Source organism: Oculina patagonica, chromosome 8 (genome assembly GCF_052425735.1).
Source record: "Oculina patagonica isolate OP01 chromosome 8, crgOcupat, whole genome shotgun sequence".
Classification (NCBI taxonomy): Eukaryota; Metazoa; Cnidaria; class Anthozoa; order Scleractinia; family Oculinidae; genus Oculina; species Oculina patagonica.
In genome coordinates, this window is record NC_135765.1 from 32,441,008 (window position 1) to 32,463,338 (window position 22,331).

Genomic DNA, 22,331 nt, shown 5'->3' on the forward strand with positions numbered 1-22,331 from the left:
CAAGCGGCCCACACTGCCGGAGCTTATACCGGTTTCCGTAGCATTAAGCGGCTAGGAATATTTCTACTCCCCCCTAAATGGGATGCTAGTCCATTGCAGGGTTCCCCCCAGCATTATGTCACCGGTACCCATTTATACACCTGGGTGGAGAGAGGCACTATGAGAGTAAAGTGTCTTGCCCAAGAACACAACACAAGTGAACCCGGCCGGGGCTCGAACTCGGACCGCTCGATCCGGAGTCCGGCACTCTAACCATTAGGCCACCGCGCCTCCCATGCTGTTCATTATAGTTAAATGTTTTTATCTCTAGAATAACATCCACCTTAGTTTTTGGCTTTGATCTGTTTAACAACTTACACACTTGTTTGTAATCAATTTATTTTAACAATTAAAAAACAACATTTACTATAGAAAAAAAGTTATTTTATTATAATTTATACATGTATATGATTAATTGAGAAAGCAGTGAAATTATTTTGAATAGATTACTTTCAGGTTCAAGTTGGTAATTAGCAGTACTCGTTTTTTTTAGATGTAGAATAAAATAAAGTAAATGATAAGATTTGTAGCATGCCAGACTGAGGGACACATCACTGGTCTAACAGTATCAAGCTGTTACTTAAAAATGCACGGATAGTATGACGGGACTTGGTTTTGGTTTTAGCCGATATTTCTACTAGACTGAGTCAGCTAGTCTTCTACAGGGCCGGAGCTGTAGTGACATAGAACTTAATGGCTTCAAAAACTTGAATTTAAAGATAAGTTTTTAAGTGGATAACTGAATTCCCTTAGTTTCTGATTTAATTTGATCTGATTTAATTGTGAAAATTGCAATACAGTAACTCAACAGTCTTCCTAAACAGATCTGTAGTTTCACATAGTTACTAAGATTGCGTGACAGTTAGTAACGCAAAAGAACACCCCTCTGTAACAGACCTGGTGAAACCCGACCTGGTGGGTTATTTTGCCCTCCCTGGTGGAAATTTGACCTCCCTGGTCCCTGGTGAATATCTGAAAAATCCCTGGTCAATTTTATTTCTCCCTGGTGAAGAATTTTGTTTACCTGGTCAGGAAAAATCAACCAAAATCTTTCTGCTGGCTTTAATAAACAGAAGAAAACGACGCGCGGCAAAAAGATAATTTAATAATTGACTATAACTTGATGTAAATATAGCAAAAGGTAATTGTTAACTTTTTTCTATTGTTTTTGTCGCTTGTTCCGTTGTCAAGCACATCACTGAAGAGACAAAACAGATCTGTTTCCTTTTCTGTATGTAATACGAGCTTTTGAATGATTCAGAGCGATTTGAACAGCGCGCGCGGCCCAAAACAAATGTGTGGAAGTATTTTTGACCCGGCTTTCTACAGCGTTTTATCGAATAACTACGCAGAGGATAATCAGCTTGACCGAAATAATTCTTGGTGAGTATTAAACGGCCTTTTTTCGTCGATTTAGTAGCCTTGAGCAGTTTGAGAGGCCTTTGATGTAAAAAATATCGTGTTAAACTTTGCAGCCCGCCAGCACAATGTGATGTAAAAAATACGCAAGTTATTCAAGTACATTCAAGATCATTCAAGTGGCGTATGACGGTAAATTTAAATTAAGCTGCCTCAAATTGTAAGTACTGTCTAAATATTACTCTGTGTAGCTTTCGCTTGCATGAAACTATTGATGCCGATGACTGCAGTCATTAAAACGTATTTGTAATTGCTCGCTTAATCCGAAAAAAAAGAGACAATTTATTCGACCTGTAAAAGATATAAGCAAACGGTTTTCTATTTTGACGGCTTTATGCTATAACCTACTGAAAATGGATCAACGAATAAGGGCCGGCATTTTTAACATTTTGCAATTTTAATGGTAAACGGACCGTTTAAATTTAGGCGCGCCCGTGCGAGACAACCTCTGGATCTGTCTCTTGGTGCTAGGCTAGGCTCTTTTGATAATAAATATTTATGTCATTTACCTTCTGGAAAAGTAATTAAACTTGTAGTCAGATTAGCAGGGCTTGAGAGACGTTCAAACTAGGGACTAGGGAGTCGAGAAAATGATCCCGCAAAACGTTCTCCCAATTTGTTTTTGAAACATATCGAATATCTGTCTGAATATCCTTCAACACGCGGTTTAGGAATTTAAGTCGTAAATGTATGTTTTGGTGGTGTAATCCGCCAAGCGCAAGGTTGGTTGCCTGGTGAAGCGTGTTCCCCTTCCAAAAATAAGGAGCTTTGATTTTAACTGAAAAGGACTAGAAATAATCGTGTTTTTTAAGTTTACTTTAAGCTGCCTAGTTGCCTATGAAACTCCCTTCAAAACGCACAAAATGTGATTTCGGCCTGTCTAATTTTCAAAATTTCCCGGACATACCAAAAATTGGCAAATATGTACCGGTAATTACTGTTCTGTGTAATTAAGTCACAGTTTGACAAATTATTTGTTAACAATGTTGCTTTTCATGTCAATAAAGCTTTATATTATTGCTACTAAAAGTGTTTTATTATTTTCCGAATTAAAAAAACACTTTTTCCCCTATTTCTATTTTGAAGGATATTCTTCTTTTCTTGGGACAAAGATGAAGGCGGAATAACAGTCATCATTTTGAGACAATTTTACCAGGAATTTTACGGCGATTTTTTTAAATTTGATGTGGGATAACAGCCATGCCATGTGCAAGCTTGCAGATAATGGGGAAGGTCGCCAAACATCTATCCAAACCCACTCTCTGTTATCATCTAGGGTTAAAAGTTAAAGGATCCATAGAGCTGAGAGCTAAAACGGACTCATAAAGAGACAGACATTTCCAATCCCTTCCGGGAGAGAAACGACGGTCTGAGATTTGGGCTGAGAAATTCCATGGTATGTCTTATGACGTAGCATTACCTTCGACTGTTTTGATTAGTTAGTTAATCAAAAAAAAAAAATAGAAAAGCAAATGAAAAGCAATCAATCAGAGACACTTGGTCAACGGCGTGGAGTATTTGCAATCTCAAAAGTCTATCCCGAGAGGAACAAAGATGACTGGTTTCTTGGACAAAAGGTAAGCCGATCTGTGAATACCTAGATCGTACTCCCGCTTATGTGAGGACAAAAATTTTTTTCGCATCATAATCAGATACCAAAATGCGACCATCTGGTGTTGTAGTTATGTGTATGGGAGTTTGTAACTTGGTGACGGTTTTACCAGTAAAACACCCTTCCAATGAAAACTGTTGAATGCGGCCATTGTTTCTGTCACATACAAGAAGATTCTGACGATTGCCTTGTTTCTCAACGCACAAACCCCAAGGATAGGACAACTGTCCGTCAGCCTTGCCTGCTTCTCCAATCTTGTACAAAAACTTCCCTGAACTGTCAAACACTTTTAAACAATCGTCCCAGTCGTTCTCTCCTGGGCAGCCGTCAGATACAATGATCATCTTCTTGTGATTAATACATCCAGTGGGTCGGTTGAGTTTTTCTGAACTGCTATCTCCAAATTCAAAAACAGGTTTACCGTCCTTTGTTAAGACCTGGATTCTGTTGTTGTTGTAATCACCTACAACAACGTGTCCTTTAGCATCCATACAAACGCTTAATGGATTAAAAAACTCGCCTTTTCCACTCCCTTTCTTTCCAAAGCTTTTCACAAAGTCCCCTGTCTGCGCGTTGAACTGTTGAATGCGGTCATTACATTCATCTGCCACCAGAATCTCGTTATCATTCAGGTATGTGACGCCTTCTGGGCCATTAAGCTGTCCAGGTTTCTCTCCACTACAGCCAAGTTTTCGCACAAACATTCCTTCCTTATCGAATATAAGAATACAGTCTCTTTCATAGTCAGCTACAGCGATCAGCCCGTTACTGTTAACAGCAATCCCACGTGGCTCTTGCGGAGTTTCTCCTTTAAAATCTAACTCGCCCACAACATTAAGCCGCCGTTCCTTTACCTGGAGAGTGAAAGAAATGTTAGCAAGTTTGTCGTCATTTATCTTTACGGTGATGTTGTAGGGGCCTGGTACTTTCGGTACAAATTTCACCTGGAAATTTCCATCTTCTCTTTCACAAATAATCGAACTTTCCACTTTTTCAGCAGGTTCCACGAGCACTTCGGAGCCGTGAAATTCACGTCGAGTTTCACTCGTCAGTTCTTGTTCAGATATTTTAGGACAGACCACAAACTCTGCTTCCAAGCCAGCTTGAAAATTCTCAGGAAGTCCTTCAACTGTGTAAAAGAAACCCAAGCTAAAACTCTCAGGTGCAATGGTCGAGACAAACTTTAGGAATGAACTAACCGGAAGTGCTGGGACTGGGGTCTTGTAAAGTTCTTTGAATCGCTTTTCCAAAATCTTCTTACTCTGCATTATATCTGAACTTGAGCTTCTTTCAACGAGGTTATTAGCAAACACAGCCGCTTGTTCGATTTGCTTGATCAAGGACTGTACTTGTTTCCCAACACAGTCTAGTTGCTTCGTTCTCGACACGCGCATATTCTCGAGAGCAGTTATGGCCTCCCGCTCGCGTTCTCGAATCTTAGCGATCATTCGTTCAGCTGCTTGGGAAACTTCACGTTTAGCGATGGCAATATTAGCTTCCAATTTGCAAACTGTTTCCTCAAGTTCACGAATCAGATCACTACAAACTTTTCTCTTCTCGCTCATCAACTCGACGCCCGCCATGATGTTGGCTTTCTCGTCATCCGCTGCCTTTTCAAGCGGATCAGCATTGTGATTCTTGTGATTCGTAACAATGCAAATTTGACAAACACAAGTTTGACATTCAAGGCAGAAAAACCTCGTTACCTCTCTCTCGTGGTACTGCTCAGAGCAAAAGGATTTTCGCTTTAACAAGGCCTCGTAGTCTTGGAATTGAAACTGTTTTACTAGCGTGACTTTGTGTCCTTCAAACGCAACACTTCTGAGTTGTTCGTGTGCGTTTACGCAGTTAGGGCACATGAATGTTCTGCAATCAAAGCAGTAGCTGATCTCGGCGTTCTTCTTCCTACAACTGCTGCAAATGATCTCACTTCCATCACCACTTTGCTGAACAGTAAGAAGACTTAACAAACTGTTGTGCAGAAAGCTGGTCGGCAGATTGTCAAAACGTCTTCCTTCAGGGATGTCAACTTCTTCCTGACACACGGGGCAACGAAATTTGCCTTGTCTTTGGCTGGTTAATGCGTATTTCTCTAAGCACTCACAGCAGAAGGTATGAAGACAAGCTATGGTCTTGGGTTTTGTGTAAGTATTTAGACAAATCGAACACGTAACATGCTTTTTGCAGTTTTTCAAGAGAGACTCCATTGCACTGCGAAACGACAGTAAAACAAAACACACCCGTCTATTGTGTTTGTGATTCCGAGAAACCTTAGATTGAATAAATATAATACCTGTTTATTCTATTTTCAGTAGCTAACCTCTCTGACCTCGGAGCGGAAGTGATGCATACAGTTTATTGCTGTATGCAGCTGTTTCGAAAAAAGTTTGCAACAATGCCGAAAGTTAAAACGAGTAGAAGTTGTAACCAGGAAGTTGTACTGTTTAAATTTGTAAGAAAATATGTGCTCATGACACCACACTGACAAATTATTCGTGTAAAATGTATCAATATAACTTTACATTATTCCTACTCCCGGGTACCACTAAATTGTGGTTTAATTGATTGCAAGGCTGGTACAACGGCAGGAGGGCAAGATTTATTGGCCAATATTTCAACTAGCAGAGCTAGTCTTCTTCACTGGCCCTGAAGAAGACTAGCTCTGCTAGTTGAAATATTGGCCAATAAATCTTGCCCTCCTGCCGTTGTACCAGCCTTGCAATCAATCCGGTTTTATTAGCACTTAGAGTGACGTCTGGTAGGAGCATTTCTTGAACAAGAGATCCGGCAGCAGACAAGCCAAGCAGTTTTTTTCTTCGTTGCGTGGTCCCCTGCATCCAAACTGTTTAAGTGGTATAATTGTTCGAAACATTTTTTTCCCTAATGTTATTTCTAAGTTCTCTTTGATTTGCATCTTGTGGTTCAGTTTTTCCAATAAAAACCAATATTTGCGTTTATCGCGTTCTAGGATCAATAACCTGCGAACAGGTTTAATTTTCCCCCGAGGACTCCCGTGGGTCCCGTGAAGGTGACGAGAGATGCTCGTCCTCTCGCTTAGGGGTGTATATTAAGACGTTTGGTCTTACTTGCGGGTGTTCAGGACAAAACGCCAAATATTTTCGCCGACAATGACCCGCTTAGGGTTGCACGTGAAGAAACAACGCCGGCATACTATGTTGGCGGTCTAGACTCGGGCAAGATCTTTTAGTGGTTCAAAAGCGCTTAAGCCACGCCAATTCAAAATCCCTTCCCTTTCATATCGAAGCCCCCCGGGAGGGGGGGGGGGCGCTCCCTAATAAAGTAATGAGAGAAAAAAAGTCGCAAACGGAGCGAGTCAAGCGCGCCTGGGTAGGAAGAACGCGCACATCTTCCCTGTTTTAGTCTTCAGACGAGCGACAGAAATGCCAGACGCAGCCAGACAGTGTGAATGAGGTAATATAGCAAGTTGGACAATTAAAATGTGTAATTTTGCAGATGTCGGTTCAAGGTTGCGTAATCTCAGAAGAACACTATTACAGATATTGCTTTCATGACTTAAAGGTCATGGAAGTCATGATCATTATGGTAGACATTTCATAGAAGAGGCCCGAAGGCCGATCCCTGGGAAAAATCTCTCGTGGTCGTGTACCAATCGCTTGTTATTTTTTGACTGATTCTAACTGTGTTTTTCCTGTTTGTGAAATACTGTGGAATCCCAATTTCTCGAGCCTCCAGGGAAAAAGAAAATTGGTTCCAGAAATCAGGGAGTCCGGGAAAAAATTGCAGTGTTTTTGACTTAACTGGTTCGACTGGGGACGAGGTTGTGTTCGACAAAGGGAGGGAAACGACATTTGGTTCAATAAAATTATCGGGAGGTTCGAGAAATAACAGAATTCCACTGTACGATTACATTAGATCTAGGGAATTGTTAAAACACCATATGCTTTCAGGAGGGTCTCAATGACGTTAACCGTTTGCCGTAAAACGGCCAAAAATTTAGCCGTTAGGCGTAAAAATTTGGATAAAAATATGTAAACCGTAAAAAAACGGTAACTAGCTCACTTCATCGTCTCAAAATGGCCCTGAGACCTTTAATATGTTAATCAATAATGAAAATTAATTTTAAACTTTTTAAAACAATGGAATTAAATTTTCAACTCCTGTTAACGATAATGGAAAAAATAAACGTTAGCCATAAAAAAGCTAGCCTGCGAGCAGGCTCTCTATTCGGGGGCAACGTGAATATTGAACTGCTCACTCGAGCGCCGAAGGCGCGATCCCGCGAGTGCCGAAGGCGCGAGTGCGTGGGTGAAGCGGGCACGCCGAGAGAGAGCCTGCACGCGCGCCATTGAATTTCAAATCCGGCCCCTCGAAATGTGACAACTTGTTGACAACTCGCTACGCTTCCGGTGTCAATATATCGATCGAACGCTCGCGCGTTTATTTCGAAAAAAGTTGTAAACAAAGAGAGTGAATGTTACTGTATCTGCAAGTGTACATTTTTGGTAAAATATGAAACTGGTAAATCGCTTTGCATGTAAACGGAAAATTTATTTGAAGCGTCAAATCGCGATGGGAGCCGCGGACAAGTGACGACAGATGTACGAACAAATTGAAAAACAATTCGCAATATTGTCTAGTTTGTCCAGCCGTGTGTTCGATTCCTGTCCCCAAAAAAATCAGAAAATCGAACTTAACTAGTGAGCATCACTCTGCGAACGGCATTTGTAAAGCTGCTTTATTCTCCTGCGCGTTTCGTCCGACTGTCGCGGACTTCTCAGCTGATGCAAATATTAACTGCGAACTGACGCTCGTAACGCCGGTTAAATCTCGCAAAGCAACACAGTTCAAGTTCAACCCATCGATTGTCCCTCCTTCACCTGGTCCCGGGCACCTGGTCTTCAATTATACTGGAAAGTGGGCATATTACTAAAACGATAGTGTCTGAGAGTCGCTCGTAAACTTTCTTCTCCACCATTGCCACTGCAAAGAGTTGAAATACATCTCGTTCTTCTAGAAGATAATTTACCGCATCTTCCTGTTCTTGTTTTAAGTTATGGAGATCGTTAGAATCAAGCGAAAGTTTCCAAAATGCTTCATCATGAACGCTGCTGAACGAACTCGCGTGCCTATTCACGGACGCCGGCCGTAGTTGATTTGGCTTTGATGTGGACGCTGGTTTTTCTCACATTTATTAAGCCTGTCATTTTTGACCAATCTGAGTGCTGCGTTCGTGGACGAACGCGCCGGATTTGAAATTCAATGGCGTGCGTGCAGGCTCTCAATTTTAATTGCGGGCTCGCTTCGCTCGCCCAGCGGCTCGCTTCGCTCGCCGACTCGCGCGTTCGGCACTCGCGGGATCGCGCCTTCGGCGCTCGAAGAGTTCAATATTCACGTTGCCCCCAAATAGAGAGCCTGCTCGCAGGCTATAAAAAAGCCAAAATTTTAACCGCTAACCGTAAAAGCCACCACTCCATTGAGTCCCTCTTTCAGATTGTCGATCAGTAAGAAGGGTAAAACGAATCAAACGCGGGGAGAGTAAAACGTGGAGGGTAAAACGAATCAAACGCCCCAAAATTTTGCCCTTTTGCCGTAGTGCCAGCCCAATTGCAATCAATTTGGTTTTGCTTTCTCTTCTGTCGGGTATAATAGATCTTTTGCCAAACTGCACTATAGAGACGAGGGCATTCTTTCTTTCTGAGGCAGAAAAAGAAGGCGGAGTGGCGGTCGTCATTTTGCGACAATTTTACCAAGATGAAATTAAGCCTGTTGTGCCGTGGAAGCTTTCAGATTTTGGAGAAAGCCGCATTTACTCTGTTATTATCATGATCAAGAGTGCAGCTGGCCTACAATATTGTCACAAAAAACTTTTGAGGCGTAAAACTTGGCGCCTGCTTTTGTAAAAAGAACACAATTCCTAAATTTACGATATATTTTTAAAGATTGGTTTTCTAGGAACAGATCGGCATGGTAAGCACTACAAATCCAAATTACATTAAAATTCCCAAACGAGCCCCAAATAGATTAAAATACAGAAATTCCCAAAATTACCCGAAAATATCTCAAAACATGCTTCTACAACTGAGCGCTTATAACATTTTGATTAACGTACAGTCGTCTCTTGTTTGCAACAATGAAAATACTTGTATGGCGACAAGAGTGAAAAAATGGTGTTTAAATGATGGATACGGGTATACGAGTCACCTCGACTTTTACAATCCTTTTAAAATTATAACAGCTCTTGTCTTCCAGCGGATTATCTTTCTCCCACGATCATCATCAAAGCATTGACTTTGCCAAAAGTTAAGAATTTTCATGAGATTATCTTGGTTGGCAGTCTCACTAACATTAACACAATGTGTCAGGAAATCCAGCAGTTTATTTCCTTGCTGAGATGAACTATCAAAGATGGTTGTTATGTCAAAGGGTTTGGTCTCGCCTGGACATTCCGCGTATTTCCAGCCGTTCTTTTCAGCGACATCTCTAACATCTTTGTTGCTGCTGTAGACTCCAGGGTTCAGAATCAAGCCTTGGTCAGAAAATGCTTTCCCATACTTCACAAACGGGCCGTCTTCATCGTTCATGATAGTCAAAATAACTCCTTTTGCTCCAAGTTCTTTCTCGTAGCAATGTTCCAGTGCTGTGTCAAGCCTGCCAGCATAGTAGATGCTATGTAGAAAGTGGACTACATCAAATTTCACATCATCTTTCTTCTTCTGTTCAATGTACTTCTGGAAGGTCATTGGGCACCATTCAAAGTCAACATCTGCTATGTTCTTCAAACTTTCCGGCAAATGTTCTGCTTTAGCGCGGAATCCTTCCAAACTTTTACTGTTTGGTTCGATGGCACGGGCGAACATTTGAGCTTTTTTGTCTTTTCCTTGGCAAAGTTTGCTTAGAATCTCAAGGAAGGGCAGGTCATTTTCGCCGTCACCACTTCCAACACTGAGAACAGAAAATGGCGACTGATCTTCAAGGCGATCGCGGACATAATCAGCGATAATTGCGATGACGTGCTCTTCAATACACTGTAATGTACGGTTTTCTGGTTGTACAAATGCTGCAAGCAAACTTTTCAGCGATTGTAAATAAGCTTCAGGACAAGAATTAAGCGAGTAACCAACAAGTTGAGACATTTTGTTTCTGCGCGCTTGTCTTGCCGTGCTTACTCGTCGCTGAAAAAATTAGGAACAATTTCTCCCCGCGATGCCTCCGCCCAGTTTTCATTATGGATTGACATTGATTGGCATAACTTCTAAACAGCCAAACAAAATTACAAACTTTGTAAAGATGCAAGGCTGATCAAACAGCTGAGAGTTCCTTTTCAATTTTTCATTTGCACTGCACAAAAAATCGCTTTTAGCATATATTTGAGTTGGGGTTACAGGTCGTCTTTGCAGAACCTTTGCCATAGCTTTGATTGAGGCAAAGGCCGTCAATGATAGTACACCTTTCCCGTAAATCAAAGTTGTGGCAAAGATACCAACTAATGTGACTTTGATCGTGTCAATAATACATTTGATTCGGGTCAAATCTGTTACTTACTCTGACGCGCATCAAATCCCTGTCGAAGGTAATGTTTACTTTTGACATCTGTGTAAAAGTAATTCAGCCATCGTTTTCTCACTTTTGACAAAGTGTGACAAAGCTAATTTTCCGTGCAGTGCAAGATTGAAATATTTAAAAATGAGAAAGATAAAATGCTGATATATATGTAAGGTTGATAAAATTAGAATACACAAAAATTTGTGATGGTGGAAAAGCTAAAATAACACGTAACTGCAGTAACTGTGAATATTCATGCTATAATGACGGTTAGGGTTAAGGGTTGGGGTTAAGTTATAGTTCCTTTCAAAATAAAATATCTTTTTATTTATATAAGCTGGAAGGAGTAGTTCTTCTAGAGGGTTTTCAGTTTTTTAGTCATTTTGTTGTTTAATTTAACCGTATTTAACATTTTAAAACACTCTTTCGCTAATCAACAGTAGTTCCTTTCGAAGAAGAAATTTCATTTGTTGTGTTTGGAAATTGTACTTTGAAGATTGCTGATTCGAACTTTGTACACCTGTACATCTGCCACTTTGTTCATCACCTCAGTTCATTTGGTGAACAAATATATTTTCGGTAGTTTGTTGTTTTGAGTTTTGAGTTCATAATTAAAGATTTCTTTCTCTTAAATTAGTTTCCATGGAAGCCTGGCAGCTGAACCAATTTTCAAACACTAGAAACGGTGTCGACGTTGTTTGCACAAAGTTGACCTTTGTTCGTACATTGTTTTGAACAAAGAAGAGAGAAAATTGGCTAGTTAGTTTTTTAAATAAAACCGCTTTATAGTACACAGAGCAGGAGTTTGTCATGCATTTTCAAAGAGCCGTTGAAACTAATAAATTTTTTAACAGATTAAAAACGACTTGACTAACTTGAGTACACAAGAACAAGGGTTTTTTGTTCTTTGCGTTAAGGAAATTAAAACTAATTTAATTCCTAACCGATGAATTTTTTTGTCATATTTGTCACCGCAGTGTGCCTTGTATTTCTTTTATATGTTTCCTATCTGATATACGATTTGAAATCAGCTCCACTCTCTAGTAAAACTCCATCTCTATTAAGCCTTCCGGAAAAGTTGTTGAAAAAAGTAAGTGAATTGCGCGCAAACTAAAACTAGTGAATAATAGTTTAAATATCGACTGGAAAAACTTCACAGTTAGCTCTTGCTAGGGATTACAACTAACTGTTAAGAAAAGGGTGGTTCCTCCTCTTTGTTTTACCCAACACCATACACTTTTATTTTTTTCCTTCTTGTATATATTTCGTTACAAGTTAATGTCACTATTTTACTCATATGTATAGCTTGCTTAGATAGCTACTGCTGTAATCCGTATTTTTTCTTTTTAAATGTCATTTTTTCATTTATTTTCTTGCTGCTGTTAAATTTTGCACGTGTTCCATTCCTTTAAATATAGATATCTTTCAAAGAGAAAATATAAAAGAAATTTTCATATGTAGTTGCTTATCGTAACAGACTGCGAGGAGTCATTTAATTCCATCTTCATAGTTATCTTCAATCAATAAATATTCTCTATTTCAAAAGAAAAGTTAATCGGTTTAAAACTAAAGTTACTGAAAAACGGTAACTCCTTTCGTAACAGTTTGTAGAGTAAACTCTCCGAGTACATCTATTTTTTTAAACGAGACTGTTTCTCTTACTTATAAATCACTACTACTGCATTTTCTCCTTTCACAAACTTTTCACCGCTGTCGTTTGTAAAAGCCAGCGATTCAATCATCTTCTATCACACTGTTAAACAATTCTTGCTCGGCATTCGCTCGGAAATTTTGCTGATGGGTCAGAAAATCGATGAGCGGGTCATCCTTTGAGGTTGGCTCTCGGAGGCAGGTCGTGACATTGATCTGAAATTGTTCTTTCACCGGGACGCAGGATTTCCAGCCGTTTTTCTCAGCGATGGCGGTGAGGTCTTGATGCGTGTAAAAGGACATAGCTTCTGAAGCACAGCTTAATTTTCCTTTAAACGTTTTACTGAGTTTAGCATGGAAGGAGTCTTCGGTGTGAACGAAGCAAACAATGGCGCCGTTCTCTGTTTTCAGCCGTTGTTCGAAGCATGATCGCAGTGCATTCTCCACGTCTAAATAGTAAATACTGTGGACAAAATGAATGAAATCGAAAGTGTTCTTTTCAATGGCGGTTTCTTGGTTGAATTCACGGAAGCTTTTCTGATGCCATTTAAAGGAAACATTGGCTGCATTTTCTAACAAAGGCGGGAGCGAAGACGCCCTCTTTTTGAATTGGTCTAAGAGAAACGGGCTCGGCTCTACGATTACGTTGTGAATGGTAGGCTTTTTCTTCTTCTCTGATACAAGGTAATCCGCCATAGTTTGAAGGATGAGTAAATCAATCTCACCGCTTCCACTACCAATGCCTAACACTTTGAGTGGCTCGTTGATGTCAACTTTGTCAATGATTTTCAGTAGAGCTTGTTTTATCCCGTTCTGGGTAAAGTTGAGCATGCCTGGTTGTCTAATATTTGTGTTGTCAATGAATGCCTGAAACGACCTCTGATACATCTCATGGGATTCCCAGAGCGGTTCTAGAGACATTTTGTGGCAAAGACTTAAAGAGGTGTTGTTGATTCTGATCGAACTTCAGCCTTGTGCGTCCCTGAACTCTCCCTTTCCCGCCCAATACAGGGATTGAACCCAGAAGAGAGTCGAGGATAATTTGCATGCGCATGCTCAAAACGAACCAATCAAAAACGACAGAAGCGTGGCGTTACTTACTTGTAATGCCCCTTTGCCTGCGCTACCATATTTATTTTTATTGTCAAGATTTTGTGAAAATGTGTTAGTAGACCGCACTAAAACATGAATACAAATCACGTTACCTTTGTCGTTCTTTGATTATAAAGGTCAAAGGCCTATGGAAGGCCTTTGTCGCAATCAAAGCTGTGGCAAGGGGTTGCCAAATACGGCCTTTACCATTAAACGTATGTGTCAAGGGCGCTTTTTTGTGCATTGCAAATAAGGAATTGAAAAGGGAAACATTCTGAGCTGTTTGATCAGCCTTGCATCTTTAATTTGTAATTTTGGTTGGCTGTTTAGAAGTAATGTCAATCCATCATAAAAACTGGGCGAAGGCATCGCGGGGAGAAATGTTCCTTATTTTCCAGCGAAACGTAAGCAAGCAAGCAAGAGAAGAGGTGAATTCGAAACGCGGAAGAATTCTCTGATCGCAGATTAAACTGAACTGAACGCATAACAAAATGTCACAACTTGTTGGTTGCTCGCTTATTTCTTATCCTGAATCACATGTTCAAAATATAACAGTAACAAACTGTTAAAAGTTCAGTTACATTTAAAAGAATTGTTCATTTTAGCAGTAAATATATACTAGTTATGCAACGCTTTCGAGTGGTATACTATGGAATATCCCACGAGTCACTTGTATTTTCTCGGTATACACACGAGCCTTTAGGCGAGTGTGTATGCCAAGAAAATACAAGTGACAAGTGGGATATTCCATAGTATACCACGAGAAAGTGTTGTGTAACTATTTTATACCATGCCATAGAAAATACGCTTACTAAATTTCGTCGAGAATACAGTCGCAGCGCACTATGGGAAGGTTGGGTTGAATACCGTCGAATATACAACGGCTTTCCTGTATTCTGATTGGCTGCATTTTCTATGGCATGGTATAAAACCACATTCGAAGGGGGGCGCTTATTGGAAGGAGGGCGCTAAATCGAATCATTACTGGTTTGGGAAATTCATTGTAATTTTGCATATCGGTGTAAATGAAATCTCTAAGTTTGTATTCTTGCCCGAGAAGTTTTTGCTTTTCCTCTATGAAAACATCTCTGTAGCTTTCCTTTTACTGTTTCAGAGCTTTGAGTTGAAAAATTCTTCTCAGAGCTAATTACTGGCCGGCCATGGCATTAATACGGAAAACGAAAGAGCAAACTTCAATTATTCCAAGTAGATAAGAAAGGATAAAAAAAAACAAGAGTAAAGAACAATTTCCACATTTATATATTCTTAAAGATTACTTTAATAGGAACAGTTCGGCTTGATAAATCACTACAATCTCAAAATATATTTCAAAACTGAAAGCAATTTCTACAATTTATATTCATAAACATAGTCTCCTAGGAATCAGTCCGCTTGATAAATATTACAACTCAAAAATATATTAAATTTCCCAAACAAGCCCAACAACAAAGTATTAAAGTCGTCTCTTTTGGCAAGAATAGTTACTTCAATAAAAACAAGCGTGAACAAATGGTGTCTCTATGCATGATGAATATGCGAGCCTCCTCGACATTTACAATCCTTTTAGAATTATAACTGCTCTTAACTTCCATCCAGTGATTATCTTTCTCCCACGACCATCATCGATGCATTCATTTTGCCAAAATTTCAGAATTTTCATTAGATTATCTTGGCTGGCAGTCTCTCTTACGTTTACGCATTGTGTCAGGAAATCCAGCAGTTTATTTCCCTGCTCAGATGAACGATCAAAGATGGCTGTTATGTCTAATGATATGGTCTCGCCTGGACATTCCACGTATTTCCAGCCGTTCTTTTTAGCCAAATCTCTGACATCTTTGTTGCTGTTGTAGACTTCAGGATTCAAAATCAAGCCATGGTCAGAAAACATTCTTCCATACTTCACAAACGGATTCTCTTCGTCGCTAGCGATAGAGAAAATCACTCCTTTTGTCCCAAGTTCTTTCTCGTAGCAATGTTCCAGTGCTGTTTCAAGCGGACCAACAAAGTAGAGACTGTGTATAAAATGGACTACATCAAATTTCACATCAGTTTTCTTCTTCTGTTCAACGTTCTTCTGGAAGGTCATTTGGCACCATTCAAAAATCGACATCTGCTATGCTCTTCAAACTTTCCGGCAAATGTTCTGCTTTAGCGCGGAATCCTTCCAAGCTATTATTGACTGGTTCGATTGCACGTTCAAACATTTGAGCTTTCTTGTTTTTACTTCGGCAGAGTTTGCTTAGAATCTCAAGGAAGGGCAGGTCATTTTCGCCGGCACCACTTCCAACACTGAGAATGGAAAATGGCGACTGATCTTCCAAGCGATCGCGGACATAATCAGCGAAAATTGGGACGACGTGTTTTTCAATACATTCTAAAGTCCCTTGGGGTGGATCTAGCGATGCATAAAAACTTTCGAGCGATTGAAAATAAGCTTCAGGACAAGACACAAGCGAGCAACCAACAAGTTGAGACGTTTTGGAATTCATTTCAGTAACCTGCAGTCAAACGAATTTTTGCACTTTTGCACGCTTCGTAAAAGTATTCACTTCGATTCTTGCCTTGCCGTGCTTATCATGTCCCGCTGAAAAATGAGGAACAATTTCTCCCCGCGATGCCTCCGCCCAGTATTCATACAGGACTGACATTGATTGACATTACTTCTGAATAGCCAACCAAAAATTAAAACTTTTTACAAATGCAAGGCTGATCAAACAGCTGAGAACGTTTTCCTTTTCAATTCTTTATTTGGTCAAACACTGCACGGAAAATCACCTTTGACATATACGTTTGACTTGGGGGCATATGTGGTAAAGGCCGTATTTGCCATATCTTTGCCACTGCTTTAATTGCGGCAAAGGCTGTCCATTATAGTACGCCTTTGACGTTTATAATCAAAGGTGTGACAAAGGTACTGTGAAATGTGTTAATGTTTTAGTGCTGTCTACTGCTGTCTACTAACACACGTTCATAACTTGAGTAACAACAAAAGAATAAATATGATCAAGAGAATGTGAAGTAAGAGAGCGAATCCCCATACGATTCCTCTATCTGCGACTAAGTTCATCATCGCAGTTCATTTGATAACACATATATTTTTTTGGTAGCTTTTTGTTTCGAATTTCCATTCATAATTAAAAATTTCTTTCTCTTAAATTAGTTTCCATGGAAGCCTGGCAGCTGAACCAATTTTCAAACACTAGAAACGGTGTCGACGTTGTTTGCGCAAAGTTAATCTTTGTTCGTACATTGTTTTAAACAAACTGAAACAAAGAAAGGAGAAAATTGGCAAGTTAACGTTTACATAAAAACTGTATCTATAGTACACAAAGCAGGACTTTCTCGTGCATTTTGAAAAAGCCGTTAAAACTAATTATTTTTTAACAGATTAAAAAACGACGTGACTAACTTAAGTACACAAGAGCAAGAGTTTCTCGAGCTTTTCACTAAGAAAGTAAAATCTGTTTCAATTCTCGACGGATGAAAATTTCTATTCTTTGTCATGTTTGTCACCGCAGTGTGCCTTTTACATTTGTATTTCCTTTATATGTTTCCTAAGCGATATATGATTTGAAATAATCCTCTCTCTCTAGTATACCCCCTTTCTATTAAGCCTTACTCAAACGATTTTATAAAGGTAGATGTAGTGCGCTCAAACTAAAGCTAGAGTAGCATATTTTAGTTTGAAAAGAAATACAACAGAATTCGGTATGAAAACGTGATTCGCTCAAAGTAACCTCTTTTGCACCAGGAATGATTTAACCCAACCCTGAACTTAACCCTAACCCTGACCCTGACCCTAACCGTATGAAAAAACAAAACAAATTATTCTCAAAAACAATTTAGACATTGTAATGTTGAAGAGCAGTTTCCTAGAAACAGATTGGCTTGATAAATACTACAAACTTAGGGAGCGGTCATTAATTATTGGGGGGGGGGGGGCGGCAAATTTGGGGGGAGGGCTAAGATTTTTGGGGCTCCCATTTGGGGAGGGCCAAATGTCTTTGGACCCACGATAAGGGGAGGGTCATAAATGATTGGGCACCTGTTTTAACAAATAAACTTTTTAAATATTTTAGGCTACTTCAATCCACAATCCATCTCCTCCTTGGTAATTTCCCTTAAACAGCAAACAGCGCGTGTGTTTATCAAGCTGAATCTTTTATATCTTGAACGTGACTCATTGTGGAGATTTCTGGAGTGAGCCAGAAAATATATATGACTAGAATGGTTGACTTCCAACGCACAGTTTCTGTAATGAGACTCCACAGAACAATTGTTTAACCATTCATGCTGCAAGTTCTCTGCGAGGAACATTTCTTTACCTATTTTACTAGCAAGCTAGCTACTTTGACTATTTTACTAGCAAGCTAGCAATAGGTAATTAAAGCTTAGTAATTTCTGGTCTATCCGTTGGCGAGTAGTGACTTGTTAAATGGTCAAAGAGGCTTTACACGTTCGATCACAGCTGTTTATCATTGGTATAAATTGATTACTTTTTAGCATGTTTGACATTCGTAGATGCATTTCTAGTCGTTTCAGAAGACCTAAAATAAAAATTTTCCGGGGGAGCATGCCCCCGGACCCCCCTAGCCTTGTTTGTGTTAAGGATCAACAGCTGTTTGGTTCAGGCTTCTCAAGCCTCATGCATTGAGCGTGAGACTCGCGCAATCAGTTGCAAACTCACACTGAAACGATTATTTCTTGCATGATATTATTTTGATTCAAACAACCCATTTGGATCATATCTATTTGTATCATGACACGTTATCAATAATCGCCTTAGAAGCACACTATTTTGCTATTTTTTTTTCTGTTTTACCTGCTTCGAATAGCTCGAACAGCTGAAAAAGTTAAAACAGGAATCTAAGTAGCTTTTCTGAAAGCGCCATCATATTGCTACTCAGAATCGCAGAAAAGTGATCTAAGAGGATTAAAAATTGAAAATTTTCTGGGGTAGCATGCCCCCAGGCCCCTCTTGAGGGCACACAACTTCTCTAAGAACTAGTCAACTACTTTCAATGGTTTTTACCTTGCTGTGTTTATTCTTTTATGTGCTCATTCAAAGGACGGAAAGGGGGGGGGGGGTCACAATTTTTTGGTCTCTGATTTGGGTCGGGTGGCAAATTTCTGGCTCCAATTTGGGAGAGGATTACAATTTTTGAGCCCACTTCTTCAAAAATTTACCGGCCCTCCCCCCCCCCCCAGTAATTAATGACCGCTCCCTTAAAATATATTAAAATTTCCCCTTCGAGCCCACAATGATTAAAATACACAAATTCCCAAATTTACCACAAACTCTTCTACAACATGTATGAACAAATGGTCTCTGAATGATGGATATGCAAGTCTAATCGGCTTAAAAATAAAATTTCCAATTGCTTTACACTCCTTTTAGAATTATAACTGCTCTTGTTTTCAACCCGATTATTTTTTTCCCACGACCATCTTCAGTGCATTCGTTTTGCCAAAAGTTAAGAACTTTCATTAGATTATCTTGGCTGGCAGTCTCTCTAACATTAACACAATGTGTCAGGAAATCCAACAGTTTATTTCCCTGCTCAGATGAACGATCAAAGATGGCTGTTATGTCTAATGATTTGGTCTCGCCTGGACATTCCACGTATTTCCAACCGCTCTTTTCAGCAACATCTCTAACTTCTTTACTGCTGTAGTAAGCTCCAGGATTCAAAATCAGGCCTTGGTCAGAAAACATTCTTTTATACTTCACAAGGGGATGGTCTTCATCGTTCATGATAGATAGAATGACTCCTTTCGCTCCAAGCTCTTCCTCGTAGCAATGCTCCAGTGCTGTTTCAAGCGGGCCAGCATAGTAGATGCTATGTATAAAATGGACCGCATCAAATTTCACATCATCAGCTTTCTTCTTCTGTTCAACGTACTTCTGGTAGGTCATCGCGCACCATTCAAAGTCAACATCTGCTACGCTCTTCAAACTTTCTGGCAAATGTTCTGCTTTAGAGCCGAATTCTTCCAACCTATCTTTGTCTGGTTCGATGGCTCGTTCAAAAATTTGAGCTTTCTTGTTTTTTCCTGGGTAGAGTTTGCTAAGGCTTTCAAGGAAGGGCAGGTCATTTTCGTCGTCACCACTTCCAACACTGAGAATAGAAAATGGCGACTGATCTTCCAGGCGATCGCGGACATAATCAGCGATAGTTGTGATGATGTGCTCTTCAATGCACTCTAACACACCGTTTCCACGATCTAATGATGCAAGAAAACTTTCCAGCGATCGTAAGTAGGCGTCAGGACAACAAATAAGCGAACGACCAACAAGTTGAGACATTTTGAGATGCGCCCAGTTCAGTTTAATCTGCGATCAGAGAACTTTTCTGCGCATCGTATTTAACACTTGTCTTGCCTTGCTTATGTGTCGTTGTGAAAACTTGAAACAATTTCTCCACGCGATGCCTCCGCCCAGTTTTTATGATGGATTGACATTGATTGACATTACTTCTAAATAGCCAACCAAAATTACAAACTTTTTAAAGATGCAATCCTGAAGAATGTTTTCCTTTTCACTACTTATTTGCAATGCACGAAAAAGCGCCTTTGGCACATACGTTTGATGGTAAAGGCCGTATTTGGCAACCCCTCGCCACAGCTTTGATTGCGACAAAGGCCTTCCATAGGCCTTTGACCTTTATAATCAAAGGAACGACCAGAGAACGGCAAAGGTAACGTGAATTGTGTTCACGTTTTAGTGTGGTCTACCTAGTAAGTAACGCCACGCTTCTGTCGTTTTTGATTGGTTCGTTTTAAGCATGCGCCTGCAAGTTATGCTCGACTCTTGATCTTCTGGGTTCAACCCCTATATAGGGCGGGAAAGGGAGAGTTCAGGGACGCACTAGGCTGAAGTTCGATCAGAATCAACAACACCTCTTTAAGTCTTTGCCACAAAATGTCTCTAGAACCGCTCTGGGAATCCCATGAGATGTATCAGAGGTCGTTTCAGGCATTCATTGACAACACAAATATTAGACAACCAGGCATGCTCAACTTTACCAAGAACGGGATAAAACAAGCTCTGCTGAAAATCATTGACAAAGTTGACATCAACGAGCCACTCAAAGTGTTAGGCATTGGTAGTGGAAGCAGTGAGATCGATTTACTCATCCTTCAAACTATGGCGGATTGCCTTACATCAGAGAAAAAGAAAAAGGCTACCATACACAACGTAATCGTTGAGCCGAGCCCGTTTCTCCTAGACCAATTCAAAATGAAGGCTTCTTCGCTCCCGCCATTGTTAAAAAGTGCAGCCAATGTTTCCTTTAAATGGCATCAGAAAAGCTTCCGTGAATTCAACCAAGAAACCGCCATTGAAAAGAACACTTTCGATTTCATTCATTTTGTCCACAGTATTTACTATTTAGACGTGGAGAATGCACTGCGATCATGCTTCGAACAACGGCTGAAAACAGAGAACGGCGCCATTGTTTGCTTCGTTCATACCGAAGACTCCTTCCATGCTAAACTCAGTAAAACGTTTAAAGGAAAATTAAGCTGTGCTTCTGGAGCTATGTCCTTCTACACGCATCAAGACCTCACCGCCATCGCTGAGAAAAACGGCTGGCAATACTGCGTCCCGGTGAAAGAGCAATTTCAGATCAATGTCACGACATGCCTCCGAGAGCCAACCTCAAGGGATGACCCGCTCATCGATTTTCTGACCCATCAGCAAAATTTCCGAGCGAGTGCCGAGCAAGAATTGTTTAGCAGTGTGATGAAGATGATAGACTCGTTGGCTTTTACGAACGACAGCGGTGAAAAGTTTGTGAAAGGAGAAAATGCAGTAGTAGTGATTTATAAGTAAGAGAAGCAGTCTCTTTTACACTTCAGTTTTAAACATTCTAAAAATATAGATGCAACCGAAGAGTTTACTCTACAAACTGTTACGAAAGGATTTACTGTTTTCCAGTCATTTCATTGTTAAACCGCATTTAACTTTTCTTTTCAAAACGTAGATATGTTATTAAAGTGAGATATTAGATATGTTATTAAAGTGAGACAAAAAACAGCAGCAAGAAAAGAAAAAATAAGATTCAAAAAGAAAAAATACGGATTACAGTAGCTATCTAAGCGAGCTATACACATGAATGAAATAGTGACTTTAACTTGTAATTAACGAAATATTTACAAGAAGGAAAAAATAAAGGTGTACGGTGTTGGGTAAAACAAAGAGAAGGAACCTCCCTTTTCTTAACAGTTAGTTGTAATCTCTAGCAAGAGCTTACTGTGAAGTTTTTCCAGCCGACATTTTAACTATTATTCACTAGCTTTAGTTTGCGCGCAATACATTTACTTTTTTCAACACCTTTTGCGGAAGGCTAAATAGAGATGGAGTTTACTAGAAAGTGAGGCTGATTTCAAAACATATATCATTTAGGAAACATATAAAAGAAATACAAGGCACACTGCGGTGACAAACATGACAAAAAAAGAAATTTTCATCGGTCAAGAATTGAAACAGTTTTAACTTCCTTAAAGCAAAGAACGAAAATCTTTTGCTCTTGTAATCAAGTTAGTCAAGTCGTTTTTAATCTGTTAAAAAATTAAATAGTTTAACGGCTCTTTGAAAATGCTCTCTGAGAAACTCCTGTTCTGTGTACTATAAAGCCGTTTTTATGTAAAAAACTAACTAACCAATTTTCTCTCTTCTTTGTTCTAAACAATGTACAAACAAGGTTAACTTTGTGTAAACAACGTCGACACCGTTTCTAGTGTTTAAAAATTGGTTCCATGGAAACTAATTTACGAGAAAGAAATTTTTAATTATGAACTCAAAACAACAAACTACCGAAAATATATTTGTTGACCAAATGAGCTGAGGTGATGAACAAAGTGGCAGATGTACAGGTGTACAAAGTTCGAATCAGCAATCTTCAAAGTACAATTTCCAAACACAACAAATGAAATTTCTTCTTCGAAAGGAACTACTGTTGATTAGCGAAATAGTGCTATAAAATGTTTAACA

The 22,331-nt window shown here is 39.7% G+C and overlaps 6 protein-coding genes across 6 annotated transcripts; 1 reads left to right on the plus strand and 5 right to left on the minus strand.

Moving 5' to 3' along the window:
- Window positions 1-911: 911 nt before the first annotated feature.
- LOC144662449 (E3 ubiquitin-protein ligase TRIM45-like) lies at window positions 912-5,359 on the minus strand. Its single transcript, XM_078523251.1, has one exon. It carries the CDS (start codon window positions 5,275-5,277, stop codon window positions 3,073-3,075), a length of 2,205 nt encoding a protein of 734 aa, XP_078379377.1. The 5' UTR covers window positions 5,278-5,359; the 3' UTR covers window positions 912-3,072.
- Window positions 5,360-9,261: 3,902 nt separating this feature from the next.
- Window positions 9,262-10,185, minus strand: LOC144664303 (histamine N-methyltransferase-like). Its single transcript, XM_078525405.1, has one exon. The coding sequence runs from the start codon at window positions 10,183-10,185 to the stop codon at window positions 9,262-9,264; it is 924 nt and encodes a 307-aa protein (XP_078381531.1).
- A 2,143-nt stretch (window positions 10,186-12,328) lies between these two features.
- LOC144663666 (histamine N-methyltransferase-like) lies at window positions 12,329-13,165 on the minus strand. Its single transcript, XM_078524677.1, has one exon. It carries the CDS (start codon window positions 13,163-13,165, stop codon window positions 12,329-12,331), a length of 837 nt encoding a protein of 278 aa, XP_078380803.1.
- A 1,723-nt stretch (window positions 13,166-14,888) lies between these two features.
- Window positions 14,889-15,422, minus strand: LOC144664304 (histamine N-methyltransferase-like). Its single transcript, XM_078525406.1, has one exon. It carries the CDS (start codon window positions 15,420-15,422, stop codon window positions 14,889-14,891), a length of 534 nt encoding a protein of 177 aa, XP_078381532.1.
- Window positions 15,423-18,719: 3,297 nt separating this feature from the next.
- Window positions 18,720-19,643, minus strand: LOC144664305 (histamine N-methyltransferase-like). Its single transcript, XM_078525407.1, has one exon. The coding sequence runs from the start codon at window positions 19,641-19,643 to the stop codon at window positions 18,720-18,722; it is 924 nt and encodes a 307-aa protein (XP_078381533.1).
- A 615-nt stretch (window positions 19,644-20,258) lies between these two features.
- On the plus strand, window positions 20,259-21,170 carry LOC144663669 (histamine N-methyltransferase-like). The gene has a single exon (XM_078524684.1). The coding sequence runs from the start codon at window positions 20,259-20,261 to the stop codon at window positions 21,168-21,170; it is 912 nt and encodes a 303-aa protein (XP_078380810.1).
- Window positions 21,171-22,331: the final 1,161 nt, after the last annotated feature.